Source organism: Mytilus galloprovincialis, chromosome 3 (assembly GCF_965363235.1).
Source record: "Mytilus galloprovincialis chromosome 3, xbMytGall1.hap1.1, whole genome shotgun sequence".
Taxonomy (NCBI): Eukaryota; Metazoa; Mollusca; class Bivalvia; order Mytilida; family Mytilidae; genus Mytilus; species Mytilus galloprovincialis.
In genome coordinates this window covers 70,365,791-70,383,865 of record NC_134840.1, presented here as the reverse complement: position 1 = coordinate 70,383,865, position 18,075 = coordinate 70,365,791, and the positions used below count along the sequence as shown (strand labels likewise).

Here is an 18,075-nt window from a genome sequence, read left to right as displayed (position 1 = left end):
AACTGAAACATCACAGCGTAAATCTAAATTTGAGGATCTAATAATGTGTCTGTTTGTTTTATGGACAAAGCATTCTTAGTTACTGAGTAAGATTTTCGGTTTTTAGGTCGAGCAGCAGAACAAACGCAAAAGAACAACAAAAAAATTATCCAAGAATCTCATTATGTTAGTAGACTTTTTGTTTTTTATCATTGCAGAACAATGTCACTTCAAAGAAACTTCATGTCATGCAGAATCGGTGATTAAGATTACTGACTAACAAACGTCTATCACTATGACGAATTGCAATGTACTAAGACAAACAAAAAGTAACTCAGTACATTATAGTAAAAATAATTAACAAAGGTAAAAATTACTTTCTTTAATGTTCCGAACATGTCTTTCATTATTTTTACTTTCGTTTTATCGACAAATGGTCCGTTGGTATCTAGCTGTGTCGGTTATAGAGATATAGCACGCTTGGTTTCAAATACAAATTGGTTGAACATCGATAATCTGTAGAATTAATGATGTATAAATCACAAAGCTCCTGTGATACTACCATGCTTCGATGATTACATGATAATCAAACTCGTCATTTTTTACAATCTTGGCACAAGAAACTCAAAATGATAGAAGCAGCTTCCTATCAAATCGTTTGAGAAAAACTACAACAAAAGTACTACGTCCATGGTAATTTGCACGGTTGCAAAAGATGAAATTTGAATCGATAGGTTTAGCGATTACAAGTAAAAGGAGATGAAGGTTCAATAACCGCCAATAAGACAGCAAACCAACGACGAAACGACCCAAATGACAGACCGGAAGGCTCTGAGCATAAAGTATCCATTTTGATCTCCAAGAAGGAACCAATTTCACCCCCCCCCCCCCCCCCCCAAAAAAAAAAAAAAATCTACAGAGAAGTAATGACATGAAACGGATATTAAAACATACGGCAGAAATGAGGCATTTAAAATAAATATTTCCTTTTCAATTTCTGCATTTTGAAAACTGATAAAAATTTATATAACTATTAATAATAGTGAACCTGTTACGACATAGACATTTGTTGCAAGCTTGGCATTTTTCTTTTTATGTATGCCTCATTTTTATAGGCACTTTGATTTAAGAAGTTGCGTCGTTATATGAAACACTAATTGATTGTTGCTGCATGTGTATTAGGGAAAACGATTTTCTAATGTTTCTGCCAAGAATAAATGGTTAGGACATAATGAAAAGTAAACATAAATGGAATTTTTATTACTAGACATTACACATTTTCCATATTGTACGTATACCTGCAATGCTACTTTAGCGTATAATTTCTCTATCGATGTATCTAAACTCATCAATGCAAATCCAGATACTTATCCCCTTACAATGTTATTAAACAAAGCAAGTGGTTTGGGCATCTGGTAAAATCTAATAATATACCACTGTGGGAGAATGCCAAGGATTAACGTTGGATTATTGCTCTGGCAGATTTATAGTATGTAAATAAAAACATCTACCAAGAAATTATTACCCTAAATATCACACTTGCATACATCATAATAGAAAATCAGACAGAACTATATCGCTGCGTAGGACGCAGAATTTACTAAGTTTTTTTTTGTTTCTAATTAATACAAAATCATCATTCTCGTTACATTTGACTGGATAACATGGATAGATCTCAAGGGAACTCATTTCCTTGTTCAATACTAACATCACAGTAACTTCTGCTTCCATTATTGTATTTAAGTCCTAACGATTTTAGGTAATCAACTTTTGAAAATAGAATCCGGGTGCGTTCAGTAACGGGTGGTTAATTATTAACAAGTTTTTGTAGGAACAAATGATGTGCAATAGATGAATCAACCTGAGAAAAAGGAAAATACGACCTATAAGAACACATTGACATTTTCAAGCTGTTTTACCATTTGGGTTTTAACTTAAAACTTTGATTTAACGCTAATTTTCTCGTGTATAGTCATTGTATATATGTAATTTTCGCACTGAAAGTGCTGAGAAATCATATTCCACCACTAATATACTTTACTATAGTACGTGTAGATAGGTCAAACCGTAGTAAGCTGAAGAGCAATTACTCGATATTTTTTATTTTCCAAGCATGACGAGACCTCAGTCGCAAAACACATTTTATATGACAAATGAAATTCTAACACGGAAAAGTTGAAAAAAATACATAGAGCATAGAGAGGAAAACCCCAAACAAACTCGGAAGGGGATGCACAATTTGAATATGTAGAAAAAGATTCCATGAATATTTTATTGAAATAATCACGATTTCTGGGGGTTGCTAATGAATACAAAGATGCAATGAGATTAATTGTTAAATATTATTTTTTCTATTAAAAATTTATTTGACAAATAGAAGTACAAACACTCTGTAATAATGAATTGAAAAAAAAAAAAAAAAAAATAGGTTGGCGGTTCTATTATATGAATATTTAATTTAGTATTACTTTGAATGAAACAACCCTTGAAACATGAAACCTCTAAATATTTAATCATTTTAAAACATTTAACTGATTTATATTACAAAATGCTTTGTCAAATTTGTTCTTTGATCATCCTTGTTCCCTATACAATGTGAGTTGATCCCTCCCCCACGAGAAAACATTCAAAATAAAACAATGAATTTTAATGTCGGAAATTTTGTTTTGTTGATATGCTGGTATTTTGGCACTAGTCATTTTAAGATAGTAGTCATGCTCGATATACTAAATTCCTGTACTGAATCTTTAAACCCATTACATGGCGGTAATCTTAAATACACATCTAAGATAAGACAAGGCTTGTATTTCTTCAAGAGTCTAAAACATGGAATATGCTGATTAATATCGTGAACATTTTGTATAGTGTTTCAAATACAAAATTCAGCTGTTGGCAAGTAAAAATACATATACAACTGTTTTCATGCCAAATAAATTACGAGTACAATTGAAAAGATCGAACTAAAAAAATATCAGGAAAATTAGTAATTTTATGGTATTATTATGTTTAAATATTTTTAAAAAGTGATCAATAATGCTGGTCCTTGAAGTAATGCGTATTAGTTTTTCTTTTTGTTCTTAAAATCATTAAAAAAAATCCTGCTGAAAAATGTAAAATTAAAACTGAAGCAAATCAAAATCAAATACAAAACAAAAACAATCAAGAAAACCCGGATATGTTGGCAATCGAATTGCGACTTCGGAGAACAACGACTGAAAAGGGGAATCCATTTTAAGTGCACATACTTGGCATAAATGCACACGTATTTGGCATAAAAAAAAACATTTTACACTTTTACCAACAAGGTGAAAACAAAAGTAAGCATGGCATGCATTTGTATACTTACTTGCTGGACTTCCTCCCAGTCTTTGATTTTGACCGTCTTGTCTCTGAACATTATGACATACACAATCAAATCGTTCTTAGTACTTGGAAGTTCCAATTCTGGGCGAGACCATGTTATTTCAACTTGGTGAGAATGTTTTAAGCGTTGTACATGGGCATCTTTTCCTTTAAATTTCCAGCCAGCAGTCACGTTTCCTAAAAGAATGAAAATTTGGAGTAGAATGTTTTGAGTGCTGTATATGGTCATCTTTCCCCTTAAAAGGTGGTACCTAACATTACAGGGAGATAACTCTGTAAAATCAGATAAACGTTTTAATTACGTTGCGTTGTTAAGGGAATATTAAGCTTCTCAATGATCAAAATAAGTGTTTGTCAAACTGCTATATAACCAGTGTAATTTTTCTGATTAAACGGTTGGTTCAAATTTTTTGAAATTTTTATATTTTTGTCAAAAGGTCAAAGTAAATACTTTGTCAAAATTTTAAGAAAATTAAACGAGCCAAATTAATTTTAGTTAAAGTGTTAGGTACCACCTTAAATTTCAAACCAGCAGTCAAGTTTACCGAAAGAATTATAATATTTGATAATTTGATGTTTAAAATAGGGACCTGATAGGTGTAGGAACTACATAAAAGAGATTAAATCATAAATGGTGTAAATCATTATAATAAAGAAAGGAAAGATAAAAGGGGGTATCTTTCTAAAAATTATGAGTTTAATTAGGACTTACCCGTTGGTTCGTTTTCTCGAAATCTGCAAGCGACTTTACAACCTTTGTGCTGTATAAAGAAACAAAAAAAAAAAAAATGTATAAAACTACTGGTTTTCGATATGGTTTCTAAAGAAGAACTCAGTTATTTATTTTGATTAAAGTGCCACTCATTCATTCATTCAAATTTCATTAGGATATAAATACAGAATAGTAATCTTTTTGGCCCTTTCTGCATGGCAATCGATTCTATACGGGTCGAAGTTAAAAAGAAAAAAACTTTTAAAAAAATCAATCAGTAATACTGTAAAATATCTTAATACAAGAATTACGTCATTTGGAAATCATATTCAGTTCGTGTTATTATAGGTAAAAAAAATCTTCCTTTTTTATTGGAAACTTTTGTACTTTGGAAAACATATGTATAGGAGTGAGTACAAATAGCAGTACAGCCAACTATGTAATGAATTCTTTATTTCAATAAGATAAAATCAAATAAATGAAAAAAGGTGTTTTGATGCTATTATTTATCAGATGTTCATTAATTGAAGGTGTGCTCGAATAAATCTGTCAAAGACTTCCCACCTAGTTGTCTAATAAGATAATATTGAGTTTGAAAACATTAACGAACATTGCAGAACAGCTCCATCATTCATATAGCATCCGACTGATTGTTCGCTTTGTCAACAGATTGAAAAGGCTTTTAATTATTGAGTCAGGAATACCTTGTTGGGTGTAAATCAATATGTATTGGCCCAAAACAGTGTGCTTTTGTCGACTATTGGAAGATTACATGGTAGTGTCATACCACAAAATGTGATTAAATAAATTGGAAACAATTTAATCAAATACAAAATCACATTTGTTATTTAAAATGCATATGGTATACTATCCATTTAAGTGTTTGTTTACGGTTGAAGCTATGACAGAATTAGACGATTCTTTTTTAACTTTTGAAAATGCGGTGGCATGTCTGCCATCTTTGTCTTGTCTCCCAAAATTAGTGAACTCTTCAAAATCTTAACCTTACATTTTGAATTCTTTTGCTTATATCAGTGAGACTAATATTTTATAAGCTGCATTTTAGTTCTTTTGTTTTAACTTTTGAAAATGCGGTGGCATGTGTGCCATCTTTATCTTGTATTTCGAAATAAGTGAACTCTTCAAAATCTTAATCTTACATTTTGAACTCTTTTGCTTATATCAGTGAGACGTAATCTTTTCTAAGCTGCATTTAAGTCAGGTCAGATTAGGTTATGAATTACGACTCTGTGGTTGCCTTTGATTTCAACAAGACTGACCACGCACATTTGCCTCCTTGGCTATTTGTACAGACCATACATCAACATCTTGTCAGATGAAAGAAAGTTTCGAGCAAAACATGTTTTAGAAGTGGGCATGACGATTACATTGTTTTTCCTTGAATTATATATTTGATCAAGCGCTCGACTTCTTTATTGTTGTCAGTAACCTTCCAAACTCTGGCTTACAAATACATACATATATCTGAGTTCAGATACCTTTTCAAAAAATGCTGAAGTTGTTGTACACATTGACAACAAAAATACTAGTATATAAGCTATATTCAGTCATATCACGTTTTGTTCTCCTATATATATTCAATAAAATTGAGAAAGGAAATGGTGAATATGTCAAAGCGACAACCACCCGACCACAGAGCAAACAACAGCCGAAGGCAACCAATGGGTCTTCAATGTAGCGAGAATTCCCGCACCCGTAGGTGTCCTTCAGCTGGCCCCTAAAATATGCATACTAGTACAGTGATAATGGACGTCATACTAAACTCCGAATTATACACAAGAAACTAAAATTTAAAATCATACAAGACTAACAAAGGCCAGAGGCTCCTGACTTGGGACAGGCGCAAAATTGCGGCGGGGTTAAACATGTTTATGAGATCTCAACCCTCCCCCTATACCTCTAGCCAATGTAGAAAAGTAAAAGAATAACAATAGTTTGCATTTACCTCTTTAAGAGCAAAGAACATTTAGTGTTCAAGCTTACTCAACGAATACGTTTTAAGAGTCTATAATATGGCTATTTTTTGCAATGAACTTGATACAGTTAAAACTTCATTGATACAGTTAAAAATGTATTGATACAGTTAAAACTGTATTGGTACAGTTAAAACTGTATTGGTACAGTTAAAACTTCATTGATACAGTTAAAACTGTATTGATACAGTTAAAACGTCATTGATACAGTTAAAACTTTATTGATACAGTTAAAACTTCATTGATACAGTTAAAACTTCATTGATACAGTTAAAATTTCATTGATACAGTTAAAATTTCATTGATACAGTTAAAACTTCATTGATACAGTTAAAACTTCATTGATATCGTTAAAACTTTATTGATACAGTTAAAACTTTTCTGTCCACTATCATCTCTAATTTTTATGAGCATGGTAAAAACTAATGGTTAACTACAAATTAGAATCTCAGCATACCGTATTATGTGACGCATTGTTTCAATATTTAAAAAAAATGACATTAAACAGTAATAATTTATGATGATTTTCAGGCTTTTCAATAAAAAATGGTCAAATCGCTGAAAGACCACTTTCCTAAATTATTGCAAAACTTTCATTCTGTATTGACAATAATGTCTGGATGTAAACAAGATACATCCCTCTGGGCTACCACCCTAAGTTGTACATATAGTACATACATCATATCGATGTTTCTGATTCGATTGAATGTCGATAAGGACAAATCAATGCTACGTTAGAAATATGACAGAAATCGCCAAAAATAGTGGACAGTGAACAACACACTGCAGGCAATATCAACTAACAACACTTATAATTTGGACCAGGATCAAAGATTAAAAAAAAAAGACGAATGCAGAAATAATACTGCATAGTGGACATGTCCTTTTCATTAGCGAATACGGTATTTAAGACGACGAGACTGAAAAACACAGTTTAGGAAGACACAAGCTAAATTTCTGAATTGGTCCAAAGGAGAAACACATAAAACTAGTTCCACTTATATTCATACGCTAGAAAGATAAAATACTTACACAAACTTCGGGATTACTACATACAGTTGATGTTAACTGATAACTGGCATACAGGTAGGAACACATCTGCCAACACTGAAAAAATAAGGTCAAATACAGAGCAAAACTTCCTTTCGAACTCTTTTCATGGTTATCTCAATAAGAATTAAGAATTAAAGAGAAGTCTTTCTAAAATAATTAAGCAACTTGTAACCCGGATTGCTTCGGAACCATTTGATATATGTTAAATTTTAAGTTTTTATATAAACACTATATCTTGTATGGTATCTAATATTTTATTTTGGCTCTTAAAGGATTACAGCTTTACTTTCCAAACGTTGTCTCGAGCGTACGAGATTGAGGTTATCAGCAGAAACACTTGTCGTCTGCAGTTAATTGCTACTTTCTTTTTTACGTCTATATGACCTGAAAGCAAGGAAATCTAAACAAAAGCACACAAAACAGATGCAACAAAGCTCTAAAAAAAACAGTTATTTTTCTGGTGTGGACTTTTGATCAGTTTGAACTTTCTCAATTTCCATTTTGAGACAGACTACATGTATATAAGCGTAAGACATTGGGTATATAGTTTGTGGTTCGATAATTTCGTCTATATTTTTCAAGATTATTGCTAATCAAAGCAACATTTCAAAATAACAGAATGAACACAATCAGTAAAAAGAATGAATAAAAGAAGATGGTGGGTATACTAGTACTTCAATAAGAGAGCATTTAAATGACAAAAATAAAAACCTCAACACAGTTGGAGGGAAATCTACAGTCTTCGTCAATAGACAGGTTTTGATGTTTTATTTCTTGTGAAAGTAAAATATATGAAATCTGGTATGTTCTGGGTTAAAACGACATCAAAACTAATAGCATTTTTTTTTTTAAATCAAAGGTTTTTTATGCCCTGTTTAAAATCCACAATTTCAGAACACAAATTTTATGACGAGAGGTAACAATTTTGCCCCCGTGCAATTTGAACATAATCATCATTGTTATGCTAACAAATTGTAAGCTTTTGTAAATGAAGAACAGTTTGTTGTCGTTTTTTCTTCTCCCAAAAGTTACTGTGAGTTGGATAAATACAAACGACGAATACGCTGACCTGTGGCGAGCAACATTCTGAACCGTGCCATATGTATGAACATTTAGTTTGCGCTTTAAGTGGTATATTGTTATGATTTGCTATTACTACAATTATCGCATGGCAAACTTAATGAAGACGGGTCAGTAGTATCCAACTAGGAAATACCCTACTGTTTGTTTACATCTCGCAGCATGTTTGTGGCAGGCTTAATTAATAGCCTTATCAATATAAAGTTATTGTTGGAACTGTTACTTCTCAATGCCATGATAATCAGGGGCAACATGAGGCCAAATAAATATAAAGCAATAATCTTGTCTGGATAATGAACTATGTCATATCATAATATACTACTAGTATTTGCATGTCTAATCTAGTAAAACTGATATGGCCCGGTTTATGGACAAGTACTGCATCTGTTTATATTCCTCATTCAGGGTTGATCCAAAGATCTAGATAAATTCTTCTTTAGGTTTTCATATTTGCTTCCGAATGCTCCAATTTATTTATTTAATGTTGACACCAAGAAATATTTAGCTTTAATGTCATTTTTAGAAATATTTTGGGGGATTTTTTTTAAGAATTGCAATTTCAGTAAATATTATGCACTAAATTCATAACTAAAGCCGGTAGCAACTTGTAGTAGCCACATCAAGACATCAGCCGATTTTTATGACTTTCTCGATATAAACCTCAAAACGAAAATAATAATACATACCCCGTCACAATTGAATTTTTTAAAGCAATTTCCATCGTTGATTTTCGTACTGATATCTCTATGTTTTATTGTCTAAAAAATAAAATGTTATGTGCAGAAGATTTTCTAATACATATTGCAAGAGGTCATACAAGACATTCTATACAGAAACTCGTTTCTTGAGGGAAAAATGAAAGTTTTTATGGTACTTAATTTTATAAGAATGCAGCTATACATGCAAATAGAAAATTTGTAATTGATTTTACATTGAAATTCGGGGTTATCCTGTATCAACAAAATAAAAATTAATTCAAGAACAATTTATATTATCATGCCATACAAAGTTATTAAAATTAATTGTGCTAACTCAAATGAAAACCAAAAATAAGTGTAAGATCCAAGAGCAAGATTCGATCGTTCTGTCTCTGAAAAGGTACTTTATAAATCCAGGAGAACTATTTATTTTGTACAGATATGTTTTTCAAATATTTTTATACTTTTTTCACATATCAATATTAGCTGTAATATTAGATTTCGGTTTATTAAGTCTCTCATTTGGAACAGATTCCTATTTAAATTACAAAACAGTCTCAAAACTGGTTTATTCGTAAAGAAAATATGTTTTCGATGTAAAAAACTCATTTCATGCGTCTAGTATCCAACTGTTATGCCTATTTTCAATGATGTAAACTATATATATTTACACAAAATTAACGCTTTAGTTTGGCTAAGATTTAGTGTGAAATTTCGCTGCACAACATTTCTGTCAAATAAATCATATTTTTGTTCTCGTTTTATTTCATTGGCTTCTCCAAAAATGCGTTTACCATGTTGTATACTGGTCTGTGTTTTTCTTTTTCTTTAAATGTAAATGATGAAAACACCATAGTGCATTATATTACCTAAATTTTACGTAATAAATGTGAACTTAGAAACATTTTTCATACGGAAAATCTTATTTTCTTAATACTTGTTCTATGCTCTTTTTATTCTTAAAATGAAATTGAAAGATAACCACCATATTGCATTGTATTACAAGTTTTTTTAAACAATTTTACGTAATACATGTGAACCAATAGAAACATTTTCCATACTCCAAAATCTTATTTTCTTAATACTTGTCCTACAAGCCATGCAATGCTTTGAGATATTTTTTCATTAAACGGTATTCATATACAAACAGGTGTTGGTAACACTCAAACACAATCAAATAAATTATTCTGAGGTGCGAAAAAGTAATTGCGTTAAACAGATGCAGCAAATAGAGAATACAAAAATAAACTGTATTTACCTGTTTTAAGCATTGCACCCGACATCGAGCTATTTGGACAGTTGTATGATAAACGTTGCCGTGTACTAATCCACAAATAAACACAAACACAAACAGATAAAATAATTTCCACATGTTGCAGCTTTTTGTTTTTAAGACATTCCTTTAAAGTTAGAATACCATGACACTGTATCGATCCTTTAACACTGAAATGAAGAATAAATGTCAGACATAGTTTTTGGTTCAATAATTAATTCAATTAATGTGGAGTTGCAGGTTACGTAGATTTACCTTTCACACCTGAATAATGTTCAGTGGAAATGAACATGGGTATAAACTGTAAAGTATTACTGTTATACACACAATTCCCTAATTGCTGAATATACAGATGATACGAGCATATCATTTCTAGTCGAAACAATTCTTTGAACAATTAATTAAACTGGAGTCAACTAATATTAATCCTTCTATGAATTAGTATCATCCAAAACAGATTAACACAAACATCACACAAAAATAATCATTAATCCATATATCTCTTAGAATTATAATTGATAAGTATGTGTTTTCATTCAGAGAAATACACGTGGATAATAATTATACCATGAAAATTAACGTTGTTTTGTGAGATAGATGTTTGTTTCTGAGTCATATATACGAACGATGAAATGTAACCCTATGTTATCGCGACCGATGATGCTCTGAGGTTGATGAGAGTATGGATTTGAGGCGCATGTCAGCTCTGACGTTTTGACGTTAATTGCTTTGCATTTTCTCGTGTTGGTATTAATTTCATAATGATTGCGTCTTTTAATTAAGAAAGAGTTTTTTAACTGATTATGTTTTTTCCAGATATAGTTTATCTAAATTAAAGACAGTTAATATTTTACAGCAATGAAAGTCTAAAGAGCACGTAATACATGATCTATAGAAAGCTGGGTTTGATATTTAATAAAGATAAATTATTCATGAGAAAGTTTTGTTATTTGAAATTGATTGTATGAGTTCAAAATGCAAAATTGAGTAAATATATATCTAATAAATATCTCATTTGCAATTAAAAAAACTAATATCTTCATTCTCTTACATAAAGTATAGGCTTTTCCTACAAAAAGCATAATGAATATCAGTAAATAATAAATTGGCAATCATATCACATCTCCTTAATTTTCAAATTATATAGAATTTAAAGTTTTTTTTATTAGCATCAAGTGCATATTATTCACGAAATGTTTTGTTATTTTCCCCAATGGAATGACGATATTTGACCCAGTATTCATTTTTTTCAAACATGTGTCGGAATGCAAATTAAGATTTTAACTGGAAAATTCGTTCAAATTCAATATTTACAATTTGAAATCAAGGATATTCTAGCAGTTAGTATATGTTCTGAAGTAAACTGATGACAAAAATTATGCAAAACAGAACATCAGAACATACCAGACAGCTTCCTGAGGGACCGACCATTCCGATATTCGGCAAAAAAAGGGTGGTGGTGTATATGGAGATTTTTTTGCGGGTGAATTAAGTTTTTCTGCCTCGCAAAATTATTCTTTTCTGCTTTAACCAGCGAGGATAGTCATTTTTAGAATCACCCCCCTCCCCATAAAAAAAAAAACAAAAAAAAACAAAAAACAAATTTAATAAGGAAAATCAATTGGTCGTCCACGTATACTGCTGTTTTCATTCTAAAAATATTATATCATTATGTCGAACTATTACATTGAAAAAAAGGAAAAATGAACGTATTAAATACAAATCGAGGGTATTATTCTATGTTATTATGAGTGGTTGTCATTTTTTAACCTTTTGATTTTTAAAACTCATTTTATTCTTATTTTCTTCTGGAATTGTTACCTTTAGCTACTGAACGCGTTGAAATTTGATCTCTCAAGTTCGAAAAATAAGACTACTTGACAGTTTAGTTTAGCCTGCATACGTTATTTAAGAGATTTAATTTGTAAAAAGATACGTTTTCCTGATCATAGTTTGAGATTTTCGTAAATTGATATTTACCTCAGCATAAGTACTTAAGATATTTAATCTAATTTAAATTTTGAATTTCAAATTTAAACTGAGAGTATTGAATTTCTAAGCCGAATCTGAAATTATCCCTGTGGGCTTTCAACGATTGCATTTCAAAAGGAAGTCAGAAGACCAGGAATAAGAAATATTCATAGGGAAAAGTAACAGGCATTGTTTTTTTTTTTTTAGCCTTTTCACTTAAATGTAAAACGAATTAACCATTTCTAATCAATAAAATTGAGAATGGAAAGGGGGAACATGTCAAAGAGACAACAACCCGACCAAAGAGCAGATAACAACCCGACCAAAGAGCAAACAACAACCCGACCAAAGAGCAGACAACAAAACATCGGTCTGTTAATTTCACTGCATTTCAATCTGACAAGAAACTTACAAAAATAGACGTACTTGATTTTGATACTGGTTAAATCTCTTTGCCTTTATACTTAATTATTTCTGAGTTATGTACTATAAATCATATGTATTCGTATTTATAACTGATAATGTAGAATTATTTTTTAAAATCTCAGCTTTAACAAATCGTTTTATTTGTAACAGGTTATTTCAGACCAAAGAAAAAGATGGAAATACTTATGTAAGAATTCTTAATATTTGCCAGTGTATATCATAAAATATTAGTTAATTATTACAAACGATCAAACATTGATACATTAAAGAAAATCGTATTTGTTAGCAATTTAGAAAATTGACTTGGTGGCTTTGATTTGACGCGCATTTTGATGAAAACGACGAAATGTTAATTCAGGGTATAAAATGGCACCAGAACACATTAGCGCAAAAGAGAAATATACTGATTACTTTAATCGCCTACTTTATTTACTCGATTTTGAATATGCATAGGATATGATTACCATTCCGGAGCACCTGGTTCAGTTTCCGGTTTTAATGTAGGTTCTCATTTCGCAAATCTTGTTCTTTGTAGATTTTGCGTTACCCTTACAAGGCGTTTCTTCTCCGTCCGTGATTCAGTCTTGCATCATTTAATTAGTCCGTTTCATGTGTTGTCCTCACCGGGAACTTTATGACAGTTATTCCAGACAGAATCACGTGCTGTGATCACGGAAATCATATCATATGGTTTTTTAAATGCTATATTCGGATATTTCTATTTTCTAATATGTTTTTTCGTGTCCTACTTGATGGAAAACTGTTTTTGTCATGACTCTGCATGAATTTAATTTAACACCGATGTTCTGTAAAATGGTGTTATCTTACAGTGTATTATTTCAAAAGTGGACTATCTATATATGTAATAATATGATGTTTAGCTTTTCACACCTGCAATAACTTTAAGTAGCAAATTACTTATACGGTATGCTATGCTTTTTTTCTTGTTATACTCTATATGCGTTGATTTAAAATTGAAATTTCCACGATTTGAGAAATGTAAAAATAATAAAAGGGGTGTCGTCCTCGGGCAATATCTGTAATTCAAACAAACAACTTAGTTTTTGACAGCGTTGGTGCTGCCTAATCTTAAGTTTTCTGTAAAGTTTAATATTTTGAGTACTTTTAACTTTTTCATCTTCCGTCGTCGAACACCCCCCCCCCCCCCCCAAAAAAAAAAGAAGCGAAAATGGCCATGCATTGCGTTCTCTTCTTCTTATACGTATAGTTTGTGATTGCTTGTATGCCAGTATAGTTTTTTTTTTTTTGTACATAACCAATATTGCCATCATTGCTTCTGTTTCAAAAGATAATTTGAGTTTTAAAACATTTCAAGACTAGTAAAACACTGTGCATGGCTAATGTAAGTTTTGAATGACCTCCTGTTTATCAAGAAAGGGTCTAAACAATGTTCAATGATTGAATGTTTTAGTTTTGCCTTCTTCTCGGTTGTTTCAAACGCAAACAGTCCCTGTTTATTAAGAAAGAGTTGAAAACAATGTTTAATAGATATAGGAAGATGAGGTATATATGAGTTCCAATGAGACAATTCTCTATCCAAAAAACAACTAATAAAAGTAAACCGTGATAGGCCAAGGTACGGCCTTCAACACGGAGCCTTGGCTCACACCAAACAGCAAGCTATAAAGGGCCCGAAACTTAGTGTAAAACCTTTCAAACGGGAAAACCAACGAGCTATAGTCTATATATAAACGAGAAACGAAAAACACGTATGAACTATACATACACAGACAGCTACTGTACATTAGATTCCTTACTTAAGACAGGTTTCAACATTTGATGTTTTAGTTTTGCCTCCAACTCTGTTATTCAAACGTAAAAGGTGGCAGCGTATACGGAGAGAAACAATATAGGTACAAGCTATAGGTAAAAACTATAACACAAATTCCCATACGTTTCGGCCATTACGGCCTTCTTCATTGGAATAAATTACAATTGAATGTTGTAATTTATTCCAATGAAGAAGGCCGTATTGGCCGAAACGTATGGGAATTTGTGTTATAGTTTTTATTATACAATCATTCAGAGACTTTACACATATATATATATATATATATATATATATATAAATGTCTAAGAATATAACTTAAACACACTAATTAATACATTAAAACTTGAAGTTCTATTAGATGTTAAATAGAAATACGCAATATTTCGCTAAACAAATTAGCTTCATCAGGCGTGTGCATCTCTCAAGGTGAAATCGGATGCATGACAAAAAAATATTTTTGTAGCTTAATCTATACAAGAGTTGAGGAAAAGTGTAACATATTGATTGATGTTGCATAAAATATGTTTGTAGCTACAACTACATGAACTTGGAATAAAAGTTTAACACATTTATAGATGTTCGATTAATTGTATGAATTTCTATAAATTAATTTGTATGATTTCAAGATAATTATGGTTTTGATTTGTTTTTAAATCTTTTTTCGTCTCTCTCATTGAGTCCATCAGGTTCAAGAGTTCGTAACTGGTGCATCCAAAATCTCTCTCTTTTTTGTCTTCCTTGTGTATCCCAATTTTGATTTTTCTCAATGATTTGAAATGTGACGTTTTCAAAATCATGTCCTGCTCTTAAAAGGTGTCTTGTAATTGGGCAGTTCCTTTCTTTTGTATAAAATGACCGATGGTTATTTAGTCGGATGTTAAATGGTGTTTCTGTTTCACCAACATATTGTATTTTGCAAGTTCCACACGTTAGAACATAAATGCAATTTTGCGTTTTGCAATTTGATGTTATGAATATGTTGTATTTTTTCTTTGTCACTATGCTGACGAATTGGGTTTCGATAGTGGCGACTCTGCAGCACTTACAATTGCCCCTTCCGCATGGTGTATAACCTCCGATTGTTGATATCTCCTGTTTAGATACTTTGGATGTTACTAGAATATCTTTGAGGTTTTTGGGTCTGCGGTAAGCCATAACGGGAGGTGATGGAAAAATCTCTTTTAAGGAAGGATCATTTTCAATAAGACGCCAGTGTTTGTGGACAATTGATGAAAGATTTGTCAGGTCAGGATGAAAGCTAACAACAAACGGGATTTTATTTGTCTGGGCCGTCTTTTCTTTGTATTCAAGTAGGTTTGTTCGGTCTTTTTCTTTTGCTTTACCGAAAGCTTCTGAAATATTTTTGTTCTTATAACCTCTTGATTTAAGTTGCTGTCTGAGTTGCCCCAAACGATGGTTTAATTTTGATTCCGATGAACAAATCCGTATTTATATGACTGGTGGAAATCTAGCATACTCAGACGAAGAACCAACGACAAGAATACAAAAAGACTGAGAAATGTATTGTAATAATAAATTATAAAACTAAATACAATATGATATACAAAACTGAATAAGAAGTTCAAAGCGTAACAAGTCCTATACGTAAATACTCAAATAATTATCATTCAAACTAGCTCGCTTCCTTTTCTCTTCTCCAAAATTTTATCCGTTTATTACATCTAGAAAGTTATTGCGCAAATAATTATCACAGTTATCGTTTAAAAAGTGAATATTTACCATCAGCAAATTTTGGGCTGATGTAAATTAAAAAAAAGTTAAAAAAAAAGTATAACTGGGTTGCATATATCGTTGCAAAATATCTAAATTCTAAAATCTCTTGAATATTTCATATTTAAGTTTTTTCTTCAAAAAAAAAAAATGAACTGAATAGTGACAATTTCATTTCCTTACATTACCAAATACTAATATTCTGGCAAACCAAATATATATAATATATATATAAATACCGCGTAAAGACGTCTTTTCCTTTTCTTTGTCCTATTTGGCCCCTGTTCTACTTTTAAATAATTGAAATATTTTATCTTTTATTGTTGATTATTTATTGCATATAATTTGTTAAAGGTCCATTATCTTAACATACTAAATATGGACATAATTTACAATAGAAAATAAACACATCAACAACGACTATAAATTTATTGGAGGAGATATCCCTATAGCCGAGCAACTCAAAAGTTAATGGCTGTACCTCTATATCAATCATAATGAACATGGAAAGTTAAATGAATACATATCTATAAACAATGTGCATGAAATACCAGAAAATCCTAGCTACAGATTATTACTTTATTGTTAAAAAACACAAATACATGCATTTCAAGTTAAAGTGGTTTACAAAAATTCCATACGAAAACTAAACTTGGTTCTTAAAAACAATAACTGAACATAATGACATCGGTTTGACAAGTGGCATATTGAAATAAAGAACATTTATTTTGTTTTTACAATTTCTTTAGACTCTTTTTTTCAACTTGTAATGGGTGCGAAGTAAACCTATATACTGACCTGTTTCATTTTTCATATAGCTTGTACCACTTAAAACTGATATACATTTAGAAAAAAATACAACTCTATATAGACACGGAAGCACGTGTTATTGTATACACAGACCACATACTGATTTAGTTCTTTAAGTTAGACGTGTGTCGTTTGTCTACTCTAAATCACATCTATGATTAGGGACAGACAATTGTATTTGTATCCCCCCTTTTTTTTCTTCGAAATCCTGGTTTTCACCTTTAAATTTCATTTTCTTCTGTGTAATATCAACGAACAACAGTAACTACGAAGTAAGACAACATACGGTACCGCCCCAGATGGACGCTTTCAGGGAACACAAAATTTTGGCTCAAGTAAAAATTTTCACGTAAAAAAATATAGTGTATTTTTTTTATACTGATGTAACTTTTTTATCATTTACATAAGACAGATATAATTGCAGTCAGTGCTTTTATGCTATTTGTTGCCTTCAGAGTAATGTGTAATCCCTAAAATCACCATAAGAGAAATATCGGAATTTGTATTGTGGTCTCGTTATGATATCATGTCATGATGTCTAATATTTTTATTTCTTGACGTGCACTTTCCGTGGCGACTGTTCTTAGTGTTTATGGTAAATCCCCTTAAACGAGTATAGTGCAAATAATGACCAAAACTAAATCTTTTTAGAAAAGAAAAAAAGATACAAGTTGTCCAGAAAAAGTCTGACTCCTGTATTAGGAAGATGGAAGAATTAGTTTAACCAGAATTCCGTTTACAAAGATAATCGTCCCACATATTTTTTCAATTTCAAACCTGATTAGGTCAGTGCCTTCAAAAACATAGAATTATAAGATAAATGTTGACTAAAATATCCTTCAGGCTTGAAGAATTCATTGATTTTGTCAATATTTCTTATATAATTAGAAGATCTTTTTTTCTTTGACTTAGTATCAAAACATATTGCGAAAAAAATAACCTCTGGGGCGTATACATGTGCTGCTTTCAAATATTAAAATTTTTCATCTAATTGAGATTGGACTGATATAATTATCAATAAGACAGCAACGCAACAACAGCACTTTTCCTTCACTCCAATACTATTGAAAAAGTGACCCCTTATGTTCGTTATCTGAAGGCCACCATGCTACTTCCGGTAAAAGCAAAAAATGAACAACCATGCAGATTTTAACGATATAAAATTAACTGACGTCAGAACAGGTACATACAAC

General features: G+C 31.3%; 1 protein-coding gene across 4 annotated transcripts in view; it reads right to left on the bottom strand.

The window, feature by feature from the left end:
• LOC143068793 (uncharacterized) overlaps positions 1-18,075 on the bottom strand; it is a 73,557-nt gene that overhangs the window by 28,830 nt on the left and 26,652 nt on the right. The window contains exons 1-6 of one of the 4 annotated variants that reach the window (XM_076243093.1): positions 10,408-10,803; positions 10,138-10,322; positions 8,868-8,939; positions 7,081-7,155; positions 4,055-4,103; positions 3,326-3,519 (exon numbers count right to left, since the gene is read on the bottom strand). In XM_076243093.1, the coding sequence (XP_076099208.1) occupies positions 3,326-3,519; positions 4,055-4,103; positions 7,081-7,155; positions 8,868-8,939; positions 10,138-10,251 (504 nt within the window). In that variant the 5' untranslated portion in view covers positions 10,252-10,322; positions 10,408-10,803. Of the gene's footprint in view, positions 1-3,325; positions 3,520-4,054; positions 4,104-7,080; positions 7,156-8,867; positions 8,940-10,137; positions 10,804-18,075 lie in introns of those variants that run through there. The other 3 variants (XM_076243092.1, XM_076243094.1, XM_076243091.1) reach the window with 3 other exon arrangements.